Source organism: Ochlerotatus camptorhynchus, unplaced genomic scaffold, assembly GCF_037179485.1.
Source record: "Ochlerotatus camptorhynchus isolate MF236.1 unplaced genomic scaffold, CSIRO-AGI_Acam_v1.1 ptg000077l, whole genome shotgun sequence".
NCBI classification, from domain to species: domain Eukaryota; kingdom Metazoa; phylum Arthropoda; class Insecta; order Diptera; family Culicidae; genus Ochlerotatus; species Ochlerotatus camptorhynchus.
This window is the reverse complement of record NW_027040567.1, coordinates 8,335,889-8,358,782: the sequence shown is the minus strand read 5'-3', so window position 1 is coordinate 8,358,782 and position 22,894 is coordinate 8,335,889. Positions and strand designations below refer to the sequence as shown.

General features: G+C 38.4%; 1 protein-coding gene across 1 annotated transcript; it reads left to right on the top strand.

Annotated features, from left to right (window-relative positions):
* The first annotated feature begins 11 nt into the window (after positions 1 to 11).
* On the top strand, positions 12 to 21,642 carry LOC135697603 (uncharacterized). The gene is made up of 3 exons (XM_065217385.1): positions 12 to 116; positions 20,618 to 20,946; positions 21,011 to 21,642. The coding sequence occupies exons 1-3, from the start codon at positions 96 to 98 to the stop codon at positions 21,552 to 21,554; spliced, it is 894 nt and encodes a 297-aa protein (XP_065073457.1). The 5' UTR covers positions 12 to 95; the 3' UTR covers positions 21,555 to 21,642.
* The last annotated feature ends 1,252 nt before the right edge of the window (positions 21,643 to 22,894 follow it).

The following is a 22,894-nucleotide window of genomic DNA, read 5'->3' as shown; positions in this document are numbered from 1 at the left end:
TAAAAGTGAATTGAACTTTGAGTGATTCTAGTCTAAAGCATTGTGATTTGTAGCTTATTTAATTTTGAGGAGGATACTCGTGAAGCAACAGCACAATGAATCGTTTCGTTGCAGTGGTAAGTTTTTTTTTTGGAAAATGTTGTAGACTTCGATGTTAAAGTTATAATAATCATAGAGCAAGCATTCACTTGAATTAGGAGAAGTTGTTGTCAGCTTACGTCCATAGGTCGCGAGAAACATGACATTTTGTTTTGTTTTATCTAATCAAATAATTCGAGAAATGTTCAAACGACGCTTGCACATATCGCATCGTCAGATCACTCACAAATCCCTTTGTGACGTTTTAATAAAACTTCTACAGTGCTCGTAGAACTATCTATGTTTGCCCTAGTTTCACATTGCTCATTTTACAGAGGCCGATCAGTTATCCATTTATGGAATACATTTTTTATGCAATTTGACTTTTTCAATTGGAAGTGGACACCTGAGTCAATAGACACATGTCCAGTACAGTAGGGTACGATGCATTCACGACAAAAAATGATTGCATCAACAGGAATAGTGTGTAGGCTGTGCAAAGTCCATGATGACCATTAATTCCGAAAAAAAATCAGAGCTGCCTTTTCCATGCTCATATGTGCATGAATGATTGCTTTCAGGCAATACAGAAATTTGAATTTGAAATTCCAATGGCACGCTGAAGAGAAGAATTTTATAATTTACAGAATTTGATTTCTGATGAAATTGACTGGTAGCATGAGATGCAGATGCGATTGATCGAATTGTGCAACTCTGAATCGTTGAAATGACGATATAATTGTGCCGTTGTCGACAAAATGCGTCCATTGATCATTAGCATAATTGAAAAAAAAAACATACATTAATCTCCATTGATTTCTTATTTAACTACAAATTCAGTCGGCTGATTTACCATAATTGCAGTCTGTCGTGATGTTCGTTGATGAAAACTGATATAATTAATAACATAAAGAACTGCTGTAGATAGTTCAGCTTGATGTAGAAACAAGTAATTATTGCTATTTTTTAAATTTGTTTGGGCCGAAAAGAAAGTAGATCTTTTATTGTAGTTCTTAACTTTTCAACAGAGCACATGCTGTAAAACTAGCCTCTAGCGTCTTTTTGATATTGTCAGAAATTTGAACTTAACTATGTCGTCTGAAATGTTCATGCTCATCCTAGATTGAGAAACACAGAACATGCGTCTAATTTTTACCTGTAAATCTTCTGTTTTCACATATGATCTAATCCACGTTGTCTATGGAAGAAATCTTATTTACAAAAAATAAGCATCGCTGAAAAACCAACCAACAAAATCATAGGGTCACCCCTTTTACATGAGATAAGTATGGAAGTGTTCTATCGGGAGGTCTGGAACAATTTTTATTTTTTCGTTATTTCCAGTGTAAATCACGTCCAAAAATTAACTCTCGACCATTGAAGCCTTGAAAAAATACATGGAAAAATTACCCCCGATAGAAAATTTGGAAACTAGCTTTAAACGAAAGAGGGTCACCGAAAATTTTGTTTGGTGGGTGTTTCAGCGATTCTGATTTTTTTTTTATAATAATGTTATCCTATCAGGGCACCGTGAATAAAAATAGAGTAGAAAGTTCTTATGACGAGTTTTTGAAGTGGGATTAGTAATGTCCTGTTAATTCTGCTGATGTTAACCACTCAGTTAGAGTGGTGCTTGAGTACCTGCATCTGAGGAAAGCTACAAGAAGTGGACACAATAAGCGCATCAATCAAAAGATAAACAATTTTAACGGAATTAAATGGAAACTAGTCGTAAACTAATTTAGCCATTTTAGAACTAAGATGATCAGAATTACTTATTAGAAGTAAATATTTTAATAAATTTTCCAGTCTTGCTACCTTCCTTTCTTGAGATCCTGAAGATTCTGGAGGTGGTTCAAATTCCGTGTACTCGGAACCTTTTTTTTATCTCTTGAAACGTATTCCAGAAATATTATATGAGGTGGTTAAAAGGAAAGGGGTGTAAGTGACGTTGATCGATTTTCTTCATCGACTTTCTCTTACGTTAATATTTCAGCTGCAAACACATTCCTTGATTCGTGTGTCATTTATCCAACTATGTGGCAGAAATAGCGCAAAATCTCTTTATAAAGCTGTGGCTATCAAAAGAGAAAGATGATGAAGAGAATCGATCAAAGCCACTTACACTCTTTTCCTTCTAACCCCCTCATATGTTATTTATATGTAATTTTAAAAGTTGACCATCATATACAAATTCTGCTCTAGGAATTCATTTCCAGAACGGGGACAATCAGAAAACATAGACGTAGTGGAGGGTATCGAAAATTGCCCCATCATAGGCGCTGTCAGATGATTTTCAAGCTTATCGGTATCAAATGTTTAAAAAAATCGGTATTTATTGGTATTTACTATTTGTACAGTTCCAGGCCAAATAGGATAAAAAATAAAAAATGCTCGACCTTCTCCGATTACGATGAAACTTGTGTGTTAAGGGCAGTCATCCACATTTTTGCAAAAAATCGGCCATTGTGCACCTTGTATTTTTTTTTCCAAAATGGCAACTTTGACATTTTTGAAAAAATCGTAGCACAAAAACTTCACTTCTGATCGAAACGACGTCTGAGGCAAATTTGTTTTTGAAAAGTGAAGTCTTTCTGTGAAACATACTTACGGTAATTTTTTTTCAATGATTTTGAGGAAAAATTAAAAAAAAAGTGATAGAAACTGAAATAGGGTAAATGTTGGCTTCGGCACCCATTGACTGTTTTCGGCAACCAAAATTTAAACGTTAATTTCACTATGTTTTCCCATCAACGCACTTCCCTGAATGTGTAAAAACGATTGTTTAGCCTTTCAGCTTCAATCTGATTATATTTGAACGATCGAGCAATCCAGTAATGCTAAATTTTTCTTCAAATAAAGCATACGCACTACAAAATGGGGTTGATTTCGAGTTGCCGATAATAGAACAGCTGGTTAACACGCAGTTCTAATGGGAAGGTTGCCGAAGAAAAAGAGGCTGCCGACAATAGTCACACTCACCTGAGAAGTTTGGAGCGTTGTAAAAACGCTTTCAAAACGTTTTGAAAAATTCTGTCGATTGGAATGGATAGAAAAGCAAGCAGCAGATGAATGTAAACAAACAGACACATCATATATGTGCGTGACGTGGAGAAAATGCTAGTAGAAGTGCAGACGCTGCTTAGATTGACGAGAATACGTAAATTACCCTATCTGAATTTATCATTTATTTTTTAAACAAAGCTTATGAAAAATTAACACTTTTAAAGTAATAAAAATAGCTGTGCCCAGGGTGTAGTGGAAAGCATGACTGCCTCTCACTCCGCAGTGGCGCATAGGACTTATTAAAATGTTAACAAATTGGCGAATTGTTGTTTTTCTATGATTTTCGCCTTTCCTTAAATGTTCAACTTGAGTATTTCACAGAAGAGGGCATTTTTTTTAATTAACACCTTTTAGATTTTTCCCTGAATCATTTGTATTTTTTACCGTGCCTATTTTTCCTAAAATGGGCACAAGTACCATTAAAACTATGAAATGCTCCTTAAGCCAGCTGATCTCAAACTATTATTTATTTGGACCCATTTTGAGAAATTTAATTAACTCCCAACCCACCAATCATGAATACAACTGATGTAAGACCAAAATGAGCTGGATGGTTTGTGCGGTATTTTAATTTGTCCGTGTTTTGTACTCTCATCAGGGATGTTAAATTCTCTGGAATACTGCACCCCAGTGAGAGATTCACACTTAAGAGAAAACAGGTACGGAACGGGAGTGCATGAGAGTAGATTATTCTTTTTTTCACTCTCTCTTCGGTGAGAAGAAGAACAGCGCAATTAGGTTATGCTGCGTGACGTCACGAATGAACTCAGCGTTAATCAGCTGAACCTTTTGACAGCTCAGTGGTTCTGTTTACAAGTACATAGTCATTAAAAAAATATTTTAAAAATTCCTAACTTTAACTTGAAAATTGTTGAGGAAATGCGCATTTACATCTCACTGCAGACAGAAAAATTATTGAGAAAAGCTACTCAAGAAAAAATTGAAAAGTCCACGCAAACTGTACCACTGAACTGTCATCAGGTTGAGGTTAACTCCGACGGTGCAAAACCTTATAAGGTGATCCAAGAGACGTTTCTCACCGTTGACATCAGTCAGATATTCGTTAGTTTATAAAAAAAAATAATTCTGGGGTAGTCCCCTCCCAAGTAATATTGCAGGTTTTGACGCGGTTTTATAGAATTCTACAAGTCTAAATCATGGTCTACAGAACCCTCATAAAACCAAAATTGTTACTTGGGCTGGGTAATCCACAAATTATGCAGGAGAATATGGAGAAAAGGGTCTTAACATTTTTACGCTTTCTTATAATGAAGGGAGCAGGTGGTAGGCATTTTATATCATTCGATATTATAGTTAGAAGATTATATTACGAAATGAACATAGAACAAAGTGCTTAATTTAGGCCCATTCATATATTACGTAACGAAAAAGGGTGTCGGGGGAAGTTTGAAAATGCGTTAGGAGCTCATGCAATAATTTGGTACTTTTTTATGGGATTTTCAAACTGTCACGCCTATGGTAAGACTAGGTAATATTGAACAAACCCCCCTCCCCATTTGTTAGATCATACATATAATATTTTCAAGATCTGCATATGCTCGCGCAAGATATTTCTAAGGCCCTCTTCACTCCCATGTTAGACAACATAAAACATATTTAAACACCCCCTCTCCCCTATGTGCTTACGTAATCAATCATTGGGCTCTAAAAGCTATGTAGTAGGTTTACTAAAATTGCGAGATGAGAGGATGGTGTATCCAGGAAATCAATGTTCTCATGTTACATAATATTTGAAGATGTTCTAATATGCATATTTAAGAAGCTTCTTAAGGATTTAGGGGGAAAGGTCAACTAAATAAATATCTTAGTTTCCCAAAAGGGGGGAATTACCACTCAAAAACCTTTACATAATTGGTGCATGACCTCTTACAGTAAAATTAAAACGATATATTAAGCTGAAAAATGCATTAAGTCCTAACCCAACAAACAATTTGAGTTGATCAACTGCTGAACAAGCTATTTTTTAGCTGAAGACGCTTGTTTTTGCCTGATTAAGCTCTTATTCAACATTCAATGTTTGTTGGGAAGTTACATAGACAGATTCTCTTCGTTTACTTTCTCTTCACACCACGGCCATGTTAAGATATTCACAACTATTTTCAGCTCCCAGATCAATGACAGAAGCTATTATCTATCTTCTAATACGACAAACACAAGTTATTAAGGAAAGGGAAAGTCGATGTAAAGAATCGATCAATGTTTCTAACCTAATGCATTGTTCAGCTTGATATGTCTAAATCAGTGCTCCATATCTCAAAGCTGGTGCTTATGCCGATGCACGAGAGAGCGTTTGAGTCGCATACGAACGAGGTGAGCTGTATACGCGAGTGCAATGTTCATTTCATCTGCTCACTTTGTTTACACTAAGGAGAAAATCAACTCTGCTCTCCATAACTCGATATTTCCACAAGCCGATGTCAACTTTGGTCGATGGTCTATGTTAGTGTTATTTTGATTCTATCACTCGATGATAACTAGCGGTCATGTTGGGTACACAAGGCCCATCTTCCACATGAAAACATGTTTAGTTTAGGAAATATTCCGTAGCTTTAATTCATACAAAATGCTCATCATGAGGCAAATGAAACTTGTTGTATTGAGTGCTCAGGGCTATAGAAATGTTCCAAATACACCCAGGGAAGTGATAAATAACCAGCTTAGTGGCAGGCGCGTAGGCAACATGTTATACAGTGACAGCGGGCCCAGAACAGCAAAATAAATGATTTGAACCAGGGACATGCTGCCTACTGTCAAACGCTGCTGTTGGTATAGGCCTTGTCACTGGCCTGTAAATAACAGTCTAGAAGCAACATCCGTTGTACCGGTAGATCAAATCTTATGGGTTTCAAATGATTCAATTGTTTATGATCATATGAAACTGTATTCACATGCAACATGCATTTCATCAATTAACTAAAACAAAATTTCAAGAATTGACTGTCCTGTTGCATGTTTTTGTTCATATTAGCTTAATATTATGAATTAACTACACACTTGGACACTCTAAATTAGGGTGTTCAGTGATTGACACGTACGAGCGTCAATTTTGAAATAACATTGAGTCATAACAGAACCGAAATTCAGCTCAATAAAACGTACATTTCGTCGAGTAACGAACTTTTCAGTCTCAGAGCACTTAATTTTACATGACATGTTTGTTTACGTCTAATCCTTTATGTCAACGATCGATTCCGACACGTGTAAAATTAGTTATTTCTTAGTGTGTACTCAGAACTTCCCTATACGGATTCTTGAACCATTTTTTTTGAAGATCAAATAGGGCTAAATTTTACAGTCAATAGACTAATTTGGGATTTTTCTTAAAATGAGTATGAGCATGAGCATGATTGACCGCCTGAGGAAGCAACTCCGTTACGTAAATATACGAGCGTCAATTTTGACATAAAGTTAAGTCATAACAGACGCGAAATATACCTCAATCAAACGTACTTTTCGTCGAGCAACGAACTCTTATTACATGACATGTTTGTTTACGTCTCATTCTTTATGTCAAAGACGGATTCCGTCACGAGTTAAATTAGTGTGTGTAGCAATTATCCTCAATGTGTAAATACTGGTGAATTAAAACTAGACAATACCAGTGCTGCCCACGTCCGAATGTTGGTCAAGAAAGCAATGGTCAGGAATATGTTGACGTAATACTCGATTTAATGAAAGTCAAGAACACTTCTGCCCTTCCACGAGAAATCACTGGGATGTTGGATAAATGGGTTGGGATTGCAGCAGGATTCGTTTTGGAATTGATGTCCTAATGATTCAATATTGCTAACAAGGTAGGGGTTTTGAACCCATCGTCATCTGCTCAGTAAGCAAAATCGGTCACCACTAGGCTACCAAGCTTCTTATATTACAAAACAATTACTATCAAGTTTCCGTTCAACTTGTTGTTACTAGATTTCAGTCCCGGCCACAACCTGACAGACGACAACAACTGCTCTTGATAAGGATCTGACGATCTTCTACTCAGTAAACAAATGAATGGAAAGGATCTCATCCAAATGATCTGTAATTAGCCGGCCTCTAATGTTTCATAAGCTTAAAATTAACTTCTTTCCTTCTAACCTAAAAAAATTCACATGCAAAAACTTCCACCCCTCATCGACACGATGAAAAGACGGCCACGAAGAAATATACGACCCTTTCAGAGCACTCGCAGCACGCACAGAAAAATCTAAATTTGGCCGCAAGTTTATCTTCACGTTGAGGATGTAACGAAATAATCGTTTTCTAAAAAGAATCAATGATGAATTCAACATTTAAAAAACTAGTCTACATCCCATCACTCCCTGCTTGTCGCGGGGTACTTTGCGTATTTGCGCATCGATCGTATACTGATTAATCTTTTCCATTGCCGAAACCGAAAGAAAACAGCAAAAGAAATACCGCCGAAATTTTTCACCATCTTTCCCAACAAAGCTCTTTTCTTAATAGCCTGTCTGCATGTGTGCTAGTTCATAACGCTGATCAACCAAAATCGCTGTAATCCGATCAAGCTTGTGCCAAAAAATGATGCCCAATTGATAATCAGCACTGAAACACTTTTTACATCATGCTAACAGCCATACACGCTAAGATGCACATACCTTAAAGTCGGTAAAGAATACCTAAATATCGGTAGAAATTACCGATAATCGAAGAAAGTGCACATACCTAAATTATCGGTAATCATGGATTACCAATAATTAACGCTAAATATTACCTAATTTATAGTAAAAAATAGCCTATTTAAAGTAAAAAGTAACGATTTTTATCGCTAAAAAATACCGATAACTTTTTACCGATAATTTTAGGTAATCGTAGCTAAGAGCGTAGGTCCGCGAACGAAAGGCTCACCAGCATGTGAACCAGAACAAGTGTAGACATCCCATAAGCCGAAACTGAGAACCCGTCCGTTTAAAGCCAAAGCGCAACTCACACCACACCGCGCAGCGTCCGGGTCGGTCACTTCCGATGGACTAATTTGGGATTTTTCTTAAAATGTGGACAAACATTTTGTTTATTGCTACAAGTCGATAATTCTACAACTCGTTGGTCCCTTCAATATCGAGTTATGGAGAGTTGACTGTAATATTTATACTAAAAAATGGTGTTGAAATGATAGAATTGCTTTTAACCCCGTTACTCGCGCTGTTGTACTTTGTACAACACACATGAGTTTTCCATTGCCATTTTGTTGCTGAGTTACTAATCGATTTGAAACCAACGAGTATTCCTCAAAAAACTTGTTTTGATCTAAACAAGCTAAACTTTGATTACAGTAAACACCTAAAAAATGCGGATAATAGGGAAAAAGTAAATGGAAACCGCGAAAACTGTGACCATACTACGTGGGATTTAGTTGAATTGATTACAACATGGAATATATCGAGATCCTGACCAGATAGAAAGTTACTGTCTCTGACAAAGTTGTTCAGAAGACTATAACCTTATTGCTGGCGGACAGTAGTTCAGAATTTTCTCTATACGTAGCACTAGTATACATGTGGAATTCTCGCATGTGATATATCTCGAGATCCTGACCAAATAGAAAGTTACTGTCTTTCACAAAGTATTTCAGGTGATCAAAGCTTATTGCTTAGTGCTCAATAGTTCCCAACCAGATAGAAAGGTACTGTCTTCGGCATAGTTGTTCAAGAGGTCAAGGTTTTTTCGCAGGTGGACAGTAGTTCAGATTTTTCTCACTTTGCGGTGCTACTATAGATGTGAAATTCTTGCATATAAAATATCTCTTGATCCTGACCAGATAGAAAATAATTGTATTCGGCAAAGTTTTTCAGGAAGTCAAGATCATTTTGTTGGGTGACAATAGTTCAGAATTTTCTCACTATGCGGTGCTAGTATATACGTGCCTTTCAATAGCTCGAGATCTTGATCAGCTAGAATGTTGCTGTCTTCGGCAAAGTTGTTTAGGGGGTCAAGACTTTTTGACTGGTAAACAGTATTTAAGAATTTTCTCACCACATCGCGTTAGTATAGATGTACACTTCTCGCATATGCTATGTCTCGAAATCCTGATCAGATAGAAAGTTACTGTCCACAACAAATTTTTTCAGGAGGTCAAGGTCTTTTGGCTGGTGGACAGTAGTTCAGAATTTTCTCACTTTATGGTGCTAGTATAGATGTGAAATTCTCGCATATAAAATATCTCAAGTTTTTGACCAGATTGAAAATTACTGTCGTCGGCAAAGTTGTTTAGGAGATCAAAGCTTTTTGGCTGGTGAACAGTAAATAGTTCAGAATATTTTCGGTATGCGGCGCTAGTGTGCATGTAAAATATTTGTATATGCTATAGCTTAGAGTCAGGAAGTAACTGTCATGGTCAAAGTTGTACATGCGGCAAAGTTCTTCCGGATGGTGAACGTGCAAATGTCTTTTGTTCAAAGCTCTCTCATTTTACGTCCAATTTTTGATCTCTTTAGGTTATTTGATTGGTATGAATGGTATATCATAAAAGTTCTACTACTACTACTTTTATTTTTTTTTCCAAGTCAACTCTGAGAAAATCAATCATGATTCTTCAGAGTACATTTTGAAACATAGTGTAACTTTAGGTGAACCTTTGGTATACAAAATTTGAAAATGATATTGAGTGATTTGCCTCTTCGTATTTCCATTCAAAATCTTTCAAATGTTCTAAAACGAACGAAAATTTGAGTGTCCTTAAACTTATGATCGGGGGTGTACGGTTTTATAAATTTCTCCATTCAACTGAGCAAAAGTGCCTCACTCTCTGAGTTAGTCTCGTTGTCCGTGCACACGCAAATACTGGGATTTTTTATGTTCTAGACTGTTCCAAAAAATTCTGTGCTGTCGACGAAAGAAAAAGTTTTGATCTCCTGGACAACTTTGCTGATCACAGTTTAGCAGGTCTGGAAATATATCGAATGCGAGAATTACACGTGTATACAAGTGCAATGATGTGAAAAAAAAAAATTGAATTTCTGTCCACCAGCCTTGGCTCCCTGTACAACTTTGCCGAAGACAGTAACATTTTATTTGGTCAGGATCTCGTGATATTTTATATGTGAAATATACTAGCGCCACGTATTGATACTAGTATACTAGCGCCGCGTATTGAATTTTTTTGAACTATTGTGTACTAAGAAATAGGCTTTGACCTCATCAACAACTTTGTCGACGACAGTAGCTTTCTATCTGGTCATGACCTCGAGATATATCACATGTGATAATTTCACATGTATTCTAGCGCTACGTAGTGAGAAAATTCTGAACTACTCTCCATCAGACATAAGGTTATGATCTCCAGAACAACTTTGCAGGAAACAATAACTTTCTATCAGGTCAGAATCTCGAGATTTTCCATGTTGTAACCAATTAAGTCAAATCTCACGTAGTACTGACACCGTTTACGCGGTTTCCATCCACATTTTCTCTATTATCCGCATTTTGTGGGGGTTAACTGTGATAAAAGATTAGCTTATTTAGTTAAAAACAAGTTTTTTAAGGAATACACGTTGGTTTCATATCGATTGGTAGCTCGACTGCAAAATGGCAATGGAAAACTCACACTGTTGTACAAAGCACAACGCGCGAGCTCTCGTGTTACAAAAGTTGGCGGGAGTAACGGAGGGTTAAATACGTTAAAACGTCCTAAATGCTCCACATTGAAATTGTCTCGCAAACGCAAAACTAAACATGAATTAGAATTTGCGATGTCATTTTATCTTGCTAAAATGGCTTCTATAATGCCAAAATAGCCTTAAAATCTCTAAGCCAGTCTGACAACTTTTATAATAAGCTAAAAATTGGCTCAATAAAGCCATAAATCTATTTTCAGAACTAACTTTAAAATGCCCAAACGGCATTTTAATCTCCAGCGTCGTTAGAAAACGTTAAAACAGTCCTGAAAATCAATGGAATAACAATGCTGAAACGCCAAATTATGCAAGAATTTTCCAAAGGTCCTTCTATTTTTAAATATTTTAAATCGCCAAAATAGTTGTCTGAATTTCTGCAACCCATTAATCGACAGCCCGCGACCCACCGGGCTACTTCTAGAAGATTTTCACGTTCCGCTCCTATAACTAAATGAAGAAAAAAAATCATGGATTGAACAGTCATCCTGAGAAGCTACGCTACGAGTTTTTTTTACTTAGGAGATTTTTAGCCGTAGGCTAGTTTATCTCCGTAAACAGCAGTACTGGAGCGTTTATCAAAGGTTTAAGAAGCATTTCATCCTGAAGAATGTGGGCGTCTTAGTGGAATACCTGTATAAAAAGAGAGAGAGAGAGAGAGAGAAGTATTAGTAATTTCCATTCAATTCCACTACCTTATTTGCTTATCCTGACAAATACGCGTAGTTTGTCTACAATGTGCAGACTTCTTCAGTCACTTGTACTAATACTCTACTGACTAGTCGTGGTGGAATTAAATGGAAATTACTAATCCTTCTCTCCCTCTGTTTATATTAAGCATTTCATGGTACATTTACAAAGCTTTCTTTGGTATGTCACGGAGCAACGCTTCTCAGCCTAAAATTTCGAAATACTACCTACAATGCGAGTATTATAGATCCGTATTTACATTTATCTTAGCATGGACATCTGGTCCCGGAGATAGATTAAAACAAGTTAAAATTCAGCTACGCTACCAATCTGCTAGTTAGATTATTTCTGTTCATAGCGCTTTGCTTTTGATCTGTCGCTATTGTGAGCTTACCCGTTGTTTCATCTACAACGGTTTCCAGAAAATCCTAGCCCCCTCACTACGGTACCAGCTCTCCCCATTAAAATGTGACTAGTAGAGGTTCATCACACAAACTTCGACTGATTCATAATTAATTGAGCAAGCTCATCGCCAGATTACCAACTGATGAATATCTATTTACATCCAAATCAGCCACAATAGAAGAACAGAGAAGTTGATCCGGTAATCCGAACCATGTCGCATCGGGATGAAATCAGGTTCGAATGTGATGAACACATTATAATTTAAATCAATTTCTGCATCGGTGCAGAAATTAATACTAATTTCTTACTTAATATGCTTTATTTGTGGAACGGTTATTGGAGATGATAATTCAGTCCACCATAGTGATGACCTTCACATTTCTCGTGCCAAGTTATCCCATCCGGTCACTGTACCGGTAAGAACGGTACGGTTATGAGTTTGCTTTAAAGCCACTGCTCTCAACAATGTTGACACAACTCAAGACGAATCAAAGAGGTGGAAAATGGTCTCCTCACATTTCTTATTAATCGGTTCCCCAAATATGCTGATCATTAAGCAAGATCAACAGAATATGTGTGGCCGTGATTTACTCTGGTCTCATTTATGAGGATGGTCGGTTGTATTTGTTTGATTTGTCTTCAGTCATTTGTGGATTGGATTGCAGTGGATATGGTTCACCGGAATAAATATGAGTGCGGAGGTTATGTCGATGGTAAGCTACGGTTACATGCGTATCTTTGAAACCAACAAAAATGAGAAACATTGACTTGATTCTAGATTTATTATCTGTATAAAAATCGGCATTGTGCTGCGCGTACAAATTGGAATTTACATAAGTACTTGATTAAATTAGAATGAGGATTATGAAATCATTCACTGTGGGCAAAGTGCTCCGCACATACCTACAAACTCATATGACCTTGTAGGTAAGCGCAGAGCACTTGGTCTAAAGTAGAATAATAATAACTTTTTGCTCTGAAATCGAATCAATATGCAGTCCTCGACAATGTTTTCCTTATCTTAGTCCCAACTTTTGTCAATATTGAACAAGTTTTGAAATTTTGACAAGTAGCTGAATAGTTTCGTTCCATTCCCCATGCATTTTCCCATACACAATTTAAAATTCTCCCTTAAATCCAGATCATAACCAAATTCGTTCAAATTTGGCGCAGTTGTTTGGGGACCTCAATGCACATCGAAAGAGCAGTAGGGAGCAATAGGTTGTGATGTTTAGCCATCCATATGTGGCATTATTGGCTAAAGGCACATTTGTCAAGATAATTTTGACAAAACTATCTCGATGCAGGCGCAGAGCAGCATTATTAGTTGAAAAGTACGATCGATTGAGCTGAATGTTGCGTCTATTTTTTTTTTCCTTGATTTGTTTTCCGTCGATCTTGTTTTCCGTGCTGAGCACCAATGCTACCAACGCCAGGGAGGCAGCTCCCACACTTTGACCTTACCTATCGACTCATCAACTCATTTACTGGGGACCAACGACTTTACTTCCCTTACGTGATCAGAGATGTTATATCTCAGAACATCCCGGCGGCGCCGACTGGGATTGAACCCAGACCTGCTGGGGTTAGAGGTAATCACGCTTACCACTACACCACCGGCGCCGCTAATTTTCCATTTATTATGACTCAATGTTATGTCAAAATTGACGCTCGTATAGGTCAGTCTCAGAGCACCTAAATTTACATGATTTTTTCTAAGTGTGATGGTTCTTTAATATTAAGAAGATCTCTAGTCACATCGCTTGACTTTTGACTTTTGCAAAACTTGCCGGTATTGACGTCGATCCCGGGTTTGAATGGTAGGAACAACAGCGCGATTGTAGATTGTATGATGTGATATGGGGGGCTCGGTGGCCATAGAGCGACCATTTTTGCTTACTGAGCAGAACATCATGAGTTTAATCTCAGGCCCTTTCACATTCAAGATTCGTACAGTCAGGACTGGGGCATGAATAAGGAGCCACGAATAAGGATACCTACAGTTTATGGGATTTGTCACTAATATGGCCTGTGGTCGATTATCTTATTTGTTTCAATATCTAAAACTATACTGTTTTCGACACAGTTGTTGTACTGGGTTAGACCAACAAGTCTTTGCCATTTGATTCAGGTTTGATTAGGAACTATGCCGCTATAGGCGCTTCACTTATTACTTATGACGGGCGCCATAATATATGGAATTTGGGTCCAAAATATATATTGTTTCCCTGGCCATGTAGAAAGTTGCTGTCGTGAGCAAAGTTGTTCAGGTAACCAAGTTCTTGCGGATGGTGGTCATATTAGTTCAGAACTCTCACACTACGCTGCACTATTGCGCACGTAACTTCCTGTATAACCGGTTTCTCGAGATCGTGGCCGTATAGAAGGTTACTGTCTTCAGTAAAGTTGTTCAGATGACTATGGTCTTCCCTATGGTTTTCATATTAGTTCAGAACTCTGTCACTACGTAGCGCTAGTGTACATCAGAACTTCCTGAATATACTATATGTCGAAAGCCTGCCCATATAGGACGTTGCTGTGTAATGAGAGTATTTTCGGATGCCGGAGACGAACCAGCTCAGGGCTGAAAGTCTTCTTAATCAAGATTTATGTAAAAATATATTATAGTAATGCTATCGACTGGTGGACTGTTTGTAAATATATATATAAAAAAAAACAGTATTCTCGGAACATGGGGCCGTGTAGAGGATGGATATCGATGCAAGACGCCATTTTGGATTCCAAGATGGAGGTCATCTGTTTTAGAAATACTGTCAAATACCCTACAATATGGATATTTTCCGAACAGGGACGACGTATAGATGTCACAATTCGATGTCCACCACCATTTTGAAATCAAATATGGCGGCCAGCGGTTTGAGAAAAAAACTGGCAAATGCACAACAATATGGTTTTTTTTGGGAACGAGAATTACTTGTAGATTTCAAATTCGACATTTTTAAATGCGTCGGCTTTTGAAAAAAAAAAAAAAAAACTGTCCAATACGCTACAATATGGGTATTTCTGAAACAAGAATGACGTGTAGAGGTCGAAAATAGATGTTGGATATCATTTTGGAATGCAAGATGGTGGACACCAGTTTCAAAATTCTTCCAAATCCCCCAAAAAATGGGTCTTTCCGGAACGAGGACGCCGTGTAGATGTCAAAATTCGATGTCCGCCGCCATTTTGGAATCGGTTTAAAAAAAAAACTGTCAAATATTCACAGTTTGGATTTTTGCGGATCGGGGACAATGTGAAGATTTTTGACATCATTTTGAAATCCAAGATGGCGGCCATTGGTTTTAGAAAAACTGTCAAACACCCAACAATATGAGTATTTTTGGAACCAGGACGATGTGTAGTTATGAAATTCTACGTCCCCTGCCATTTTAGAATGGTAACTTAAGGAACGGGAACGACGTGATGAGGTTAAAAATCCAAGTCCGCTGCCAATTTTAAATCCAAGATGCTATACACTCGATTATCCGGAGCTTTATTATGCAGAGAAAATGGCTCAATTATCCGGAGTCTTAATTTTTTTTCTGTAGTATTGGATTTGAGTAAGTAAAATCAGTCGCCACTAGGCCACCGAGCTCCTTATATCACAACACAATTACGATTAAGTTTCCGTTCAACTTGTTGTTGCTAGGTTTCGATCGCGGCTGTGACCTCACCGACGATGACAAATCCTTCTCTTGAGAAGGATTTGATATGGATTGATCAACACGTCTTTCTTAAACTCACATTTTTCTTCTCTTACGTACCCAGCCCTCTAACCGAATTTTGTTATGCTTTACATCATATTATGAAAGAAAGCCGATTTAAAGTGTTACTCTATAATGGGAAGGAACTTGGGATTGAGCCCATGATTTTTCGCTCAGTAAGCAAAATCGGTCGCCACAAGGCCACCGAGCTCCTTATTTCACAAAACCATTACGACCAAGTTCCTGTTCAACGTTACTACGATAACATCTACTCTTGAGAAGGATTTATTATAAATTTCTGATCAATGCGTCTTTCCTTAAACTTAAATATTATTTATTTTAAGTACTCGTTTCTCATACCCAATTTCAATACGATTTATCTCATTTTAAGAATAAATTCGATTCACTCTGAAACTCTATAATGCGAAGGAGCTTTAGGTTTAACCCACAATTTTCTGCTCAATAAGCAAAATAGGTCGCAACTAGGCCACCGCGCTCCATATATCACGATCAAGCTCCCGTTCAACTTGCTGTTACTAGATTTCGGTCCCGGCAGCGACCTCACAGACGACAACAAAAACTGCTCTTGAGAAGGATTTGTTATGGATTTCCGATAAACACTTCTTAAACAGACGATTTTCTATTCAGTAAGCAAAAGAGGTAGCCATCAAGCTAGCTGAGCTCCTCAACTAATTTTTTGAGACGTTATTTGGTAAATATTGAATTACATTCAAACAAATAGCTGGAACGGATCTCATCCAAAAGCTTCAAATCAAACGCTCTACCAGGTTTACCGCTTAGAAAATATTCAGACGTATAAAAAAAAGTATCGCGTAATTAGTTTTTTATATAATAAAATACTGGACGAAAACTTTCACCCTTCATCGACTTAATGAAAAAATCGCAATTAAGGTCTCAATTATGGAGCTAAGCGCGATTAAATATTTGTTTAAACTTAATTTTGCCGTCGTTTCTTACGATTAAAGATTTTGAACTCCAGAACACTCTTTAAATTACGACATAGACGTTAAATAAAGAGATAATTGTGATTGAATATTGCAAGCCCACAACACACCTCAAATCGTGAATCAGTATACCCAGCCTGAACGAAGGCTGAAAAAAGTGAATCTTGAGATGTCTCATCATCGATGAGCTGAAAATAAACTTAAATAAGTTGTGGTTGTTTTTTCTTTATTTAGGAGACTTCTGATAAACTTAAATAAATCAAATCAATAGCTCCAATGGCAGTTTTGTCAGTTGTCGACAGAAGCAGGCCACTCTTGATGTGTGTCAATTGGTCGTCTGTTTTCTCCACAGCAGCCATTGTGTGGTCTTCCTCTTCATGAGCAGTTCTTTCGGCCGATGCGTCGTCGACTTTGGAAAGCAACCGTTTCGTGATGAGTGTGTGAGTGCTAACCACGTTTTACGTCCATTGCTGCAATAGAAGTGCTCTGTCCCCCGTTGGCGGTACTGCCATTACAATGAAACCACTGGAAACGGCTCCCGTTTTGATGGAGAAGACTTATTGGAAAGCGGAAGATACATTGTTTATTGTGCTATATCTGTTGACCACATTTTTAAGATGAACAAGAATCCTCGGCTCCGTAAAGGTAATTCGATTGAGCCTTATCAAATAAATGAATAAACAAGAAAATGGCAGTTTTGTAACATCTGTGTCACAAATGTTGTGATGTTACCAATCTCAATCCCAATCTCAATCACACACTCCGATCAGCCAAAGGCCAACCTCAAAACTCATAAAATCAAGAAATCAAGAACAATTGATAGCATATGTACAGGGTGCGTGACGAATTTTTGCAGTAAATGGCATATTTGAGAAAAAATACACCTGTTAGTTATTTTAGCAATGAATTTTGTGCGATTTATTTTCTTTCGCAACATATGGAAGTTGTGCTTGGGGGCCAAATTTCTTCCTCCCAAATTTACGAAATATTTTCCGTAAGCCATTTCTGTGCTCTATGAGCAGGTGCTCCGTCTTATCACTTTCCCAAGCCTTTTTTAATATCATACACTGTTCTTTCAGACACATTTACCGACCGAATTATTTCTTTCATGCATACTCCGGTGCGCAACAGAGCGACAACGGCTGACAGATTGCTCTCTTGTTGCGACATCTTTACGTTTACTCAACATTGTTTGTTTAAATCTTACACCTAACAGTATAAGCTATCCAATGCTGCCAAATATATCTAAATCATGATGCACAAGCACGAGAAATTACTATTTGAAATTTACTGCAAAAATTCGTCACGCACCCTGTATTAGAACGTTCTTCAACTGGAACAAACTCACCAAATCCAACCATGATCATTGTGAAATGATGGGAATTCATACATACATTCATCATCATACAAATTGCACTTGATTCAGAAACGGTAGAAAACGACAAGGAACTTGTCCAACATTTTGCATATGACTGACGGGCCCGAATTATTCGCCACGATATTCACGGACAAACCGACTTCAGCGATACCAAGCCCACAATCCGAATTGAAACTTTTGAAACAGATGCAACAAACTACCCCGTTTGTCCTTTTTTGCAATTATAATCTTGCATAACGTTGAACACATAATAATTTTAATCGAATCAATGATTTACCACAGACAAACAGACGTAACTCTTCATTGTGTATCTTCGTTCATGCATTTAACGGTTGATTTGAATATTATCAGTTCCGCGAACTACTCGCCGCAGCGCTGGCATCGTATCACTTTGACGTTTCTATATATTCTATAGAAATTTTATGCAATATTGTTTACGAGTTAGCGAGCAAGCTTGTTTTCCGCGAGAAGCCAGATAGATGTCGTTACTGAGGTTATATGTTTTGAGATACTATGTTTTCAAGAACAAGTTTTTCAAAGAGTTACGTCTGTTTGTCTGTGGATTTACGATCAACTTTTTCTAAATTACGCCCTCCTAATATGCATTCACCGCCTCCAACAACTTTGTACCGCCAATCGATCTCCGCCAGTTAATTTTAGTAAATAAAACGAGTTACCGATTTCTGTGAAAGGATAATACCGATATCCGAAAAAAATAGTTCTGGCAACTCTGCTCGAGTGATCGTTATGGTCGAATAATGATGTGCCAATTGGTCATAAAACGCTTCATTATAGTTTTCCCTGGGGACGACCGCTTGATCCGTTTGTGATGAACTTGAGCAAAACTGTTCACGCGAATTGACGCACCCGGGCCAGGTGTCAATTAACAACACAAGCGCTTCGCACTCAGCTTTATTTGATGTCATTATAAAACCACAGCGGGACGCTTTCTAATCGATGGCGCCAATAAATACCATGCTTGTCTATCGGTATCAGCGAATTAATCCGTGTCTGTGCTGCGACATCTTTTGAATTTTAGGAAGCAACTAGCGGACGGTTTGAGATGATTCCGATAGATGTCTGCACTATGACTATCTTTGCGCCTGGTTGGCTATTTTGAACTGTTGGAGCGTGTGCTTCAGTTTGAATCGATCGGAATCTTGCATAGAAGATACCTAATTCATTGATTTTATTGTGACGAGCAGACTTTTGGAAGCCTTTTTGGTTCTCGGTGTGTAGTGTAAATATGATATCGGAAATAGATTGATCTGGAACTGTTGGAGCTGGTGCAGAGCTCTTTGATCCGGTGAACTTCGGGACGTTGTGGGCGGATTCTGAAAATTAAGGATGACAGCGGGCTTGCTCAGCTTTGAGAGTCGGTATGTAAGCATCTTGATGATGAGACCTAAAAACTCCAAGCTAACAAAGAATATCTTGAAATATTTTTGAAAATCAAAGCAACCTGCGCCATTTTTCCCATCGCCTCCGTTCTTGCTCCATTCGTCCTCACATTAGTCTTCGTTAGTGTTTGGCAAATACTGACAAGAAAAATTGTAACGAAAACCGCTTGGATGGTGGTAGATTGTGAGTATTTTTAGCTCCATTGAAATCGTAAATTATTCTACTGCAGGTTGTTTCAAATAAATTAAATTTGATTTTGGTTGCCATATTGATTTACATTCTAAATAAATGGATATGAATACATATTTTCTTCCAACGTTGGTATAAATTTGACCATTTCCATTCGATTGATCGTAAGGTAATTTTCACTCGATGGATTCTAGATCAGGATTACTCAAAATTGAGTTATCTTCTTTAACTTAATTTTACCGTGCCTTACGGAAGCCACGTGTTGAGCGAAATGAACTCAATTTTGGGTACTTTTTTCTTACCATGTAAGATACCAAAAACTGGCCTCCCAGATTTCGCATGACACCGGGGTTCCTTGAGTTTGTCTTAGGAGTGGGATGTGGCTGTCAAATACGAACAATCGTCGCCTACCTCGTATAACTGTTCCAAACGTAAACAAGCCATAAGAAACCTACATGGTTTGTTTACGTTTGAAACCAATTTCATACAAGAATGATCAGTAGGCTGATTTGGCAGCACGTCCCCCTCCAGGTTTGTCTTCCAGGGTCCAAAGTCCACTCTAAACATCCAACCATATTGAAAACCATCCTAGGAAAAAAAAAAGATATTTAAGATGTTTCCTATGCTATCCAATCATCACAACAATAGGCCACCAGTTTCACACGACCGGCGCAAATTATGCAATCAAGCATTTGTTATGCTAATTGTTTTATTACCTACCATTTTCATTGCGACACGGTAACGGTTGACGATGTTGCGCCTGCTGGACCCTTGGAATCAATTTGTTCCCCGATAAATTAATAATCCATACATCTCTATGATGAAATTTGGCAAATCAAAAATTTAACACCACGCAAGAATGTTTATCACCTCAACCGTCCGTCGTAAATTAAGGCAACCTAATCGATCTTTATGACCTCATCAAAAAGCAACAATCAACCAACTAACCATGTATCGCCCACCTGGTGTAGGTGTTTGTTGGGGCCAGCATCCGTCAATCGGGACCATCTGCTTCCTATGTGAATCAATGATGACTAATTTGTTTTTCTCATCAGTATGCTAATTCTAACCGTATCATGTGTGTTGGGTTCTGATTTGCAGATGGCATTGGTCACCCTGGTGCAGTCGCTGTCGATTGATGATCGCACCTTGGACATCAACGTTAACGTCGAGAAGAACTCCAACTCCTACCATCACGGGCAACTTCGGGAAGGTGTGTTCGAGTATGGACTGGATGTCGTCAAGACGCAGGACCATCACTTCCAGCACAAGGTCAAGGGTTCGGACGGTGTGACCTACGGATGTTATGGATTTGTGGATCCGGATGGCAAACCTCATCTGACGCACTATGTCTCGGATCTGAAGGGATACCGGGTGGTCCCGCCAGAGCACGCCACCAAGATCTACATCTCCCGACTGGAGAAGAGCATGTAAGTGAACCGTGCAGCTATGTCCTTAGCATATAACATTAACCATCTCTCTTGTATGTTTTAGTACCAACGTATACCAAGGCTCGGTTGCAAAGGACGTTCAATGGAAGGACCTCTTCTTTCCACCAGCTTGTAGAAGCCTGCAAGCTGAACTGGAAAAGGCAGCAAGCGTTACCGTAACTCAGCGTGTAAGTGCTCCAAGATCTACCACCACTCCACGACCAGTCACTACTCCACGACAGTTCTCCGCCAAACCCACAGCACCGAGAACGAGCACGACCCCGGCACCACCTCCACTGGAACCGGAATTTACCGACAGCAGCAACGTTCACGAGTCCGTCATCCCTCCCGCGGCTGGATGCTCCAAAGTATGCGACGAACTTAAGGGGGAACTGCAGGAAATCAAGTCCAAGCTGAAGAGCCTGATCGATGGCCTGGCACGGAAGGAAGCCGAAGAGCAACAAGCCAAGAAGAAGAAGTCTGGTTCCGGCACTGGAGGAAATGCTACTTATGCCTATTTCCCGGTGATGTTGAGCGACAGTCTTCCGGAGGGAGCCTCAACCTCCGGACAGTTTGCGCTGCCAGCTTTCCAGTGCGGAAGGCAGTAAAGGCTAGGCGGGCTATGTGGAAAGGAGTTATATTTTACAGGTTGTGATGCAAGTCAAATCGAGTGCAATGTACAGAACTTAGGCTAAGGATTTAGTTTAAGGCGGGATGAGTGGGGAAATGAATGAATGGTTAGCTTAGCATTGTAGATTTAAACAGGGTTAGTAATATGACAAATAAATGATCAAAACAAAACAAAACTTCAGGATTTCAGTATTTTGTTTATTTGTAAGTGCTTGAGATTCTATTTCCAGTTCTATAAACACTATTATATTGAAGTTCAGAAAATCAAAGAAACTCTATGTCCTTGAGCAAATCGGAGAGCTAGGATAAACAAATCAGAGAGATGCTTATTTATAGCAAGCTTATACGGGATGAAATGTGCATATCCTCTAGACATTTTCTGATCCTTGATAATAATAATAGCATAATCAGGACTAGCACAATTTTGTCCAACTTTAAAGTGCCATATTTCCATGAATAATCTAACGATTTAGATGCAATGACCAGCACATTCAATCCAGTGTTGATCAAATGCATTGAGACCTCCCTTAGCTCAGTCGGGAAAGGCGCTGCTACAAAGCAAGACCATACTGGAGGTGGCTGGGTTCGATTCCCGGTCCAGTCAGGGAATTTTTCGAGTCGGAAAATTTCTCGACTTCGCTGGGCATACACGGGAAAAAAAGAGTTCCCATATTCGTGAACCACAGCCGTGAACCATAGTTCACGGTGTATATTTGAGACAATTTTGTTCTGGATAGCTGGCCGTGATTTTTAGTTCACGGTCCGTTCCCGTTTTCGGGAACGGATTTTTTTCCGAGTAGAGTATTATCAACAATCAATACGATCAACGATCATAACGATTTTAAATTGGCTCACTACTTGACTAGCCTATTGGTCCCAAGCAGACGATTAACGTATCCCATTCTAGTCGAAATTCTAGTACTACGCAATGTTTGTTTTGATTCGCTATGAAAGTTTGACAGATAAAATGAGGGGTTATTGGTTCTTCCTATGTTTCGAGGGGTGAATCGATTAGCTTGGGACCGAAGAGAGTACCAGAGCTGAGCCAAAAAGTGGAGCACGTTATTTCTGGACCTTCTAGTCTTAGTATTATTGTACTAGTCTATGGTATTAATGTACTTGCCACCAGGTTTGCATCCACTCACTTGCTATAAAAACATATTTTTCTGAATTATGCAATCATTATATGATATAATGATTTGTTGTACTTAAAAGTAACAAGAAGAGGGTGTAAATTATGTGTTTGATTCATAAAACCTGTCAATTTTGCTTTCAGGGCGTCACAATCAGCGATCATATGATTCGTGAGCGTTCACTC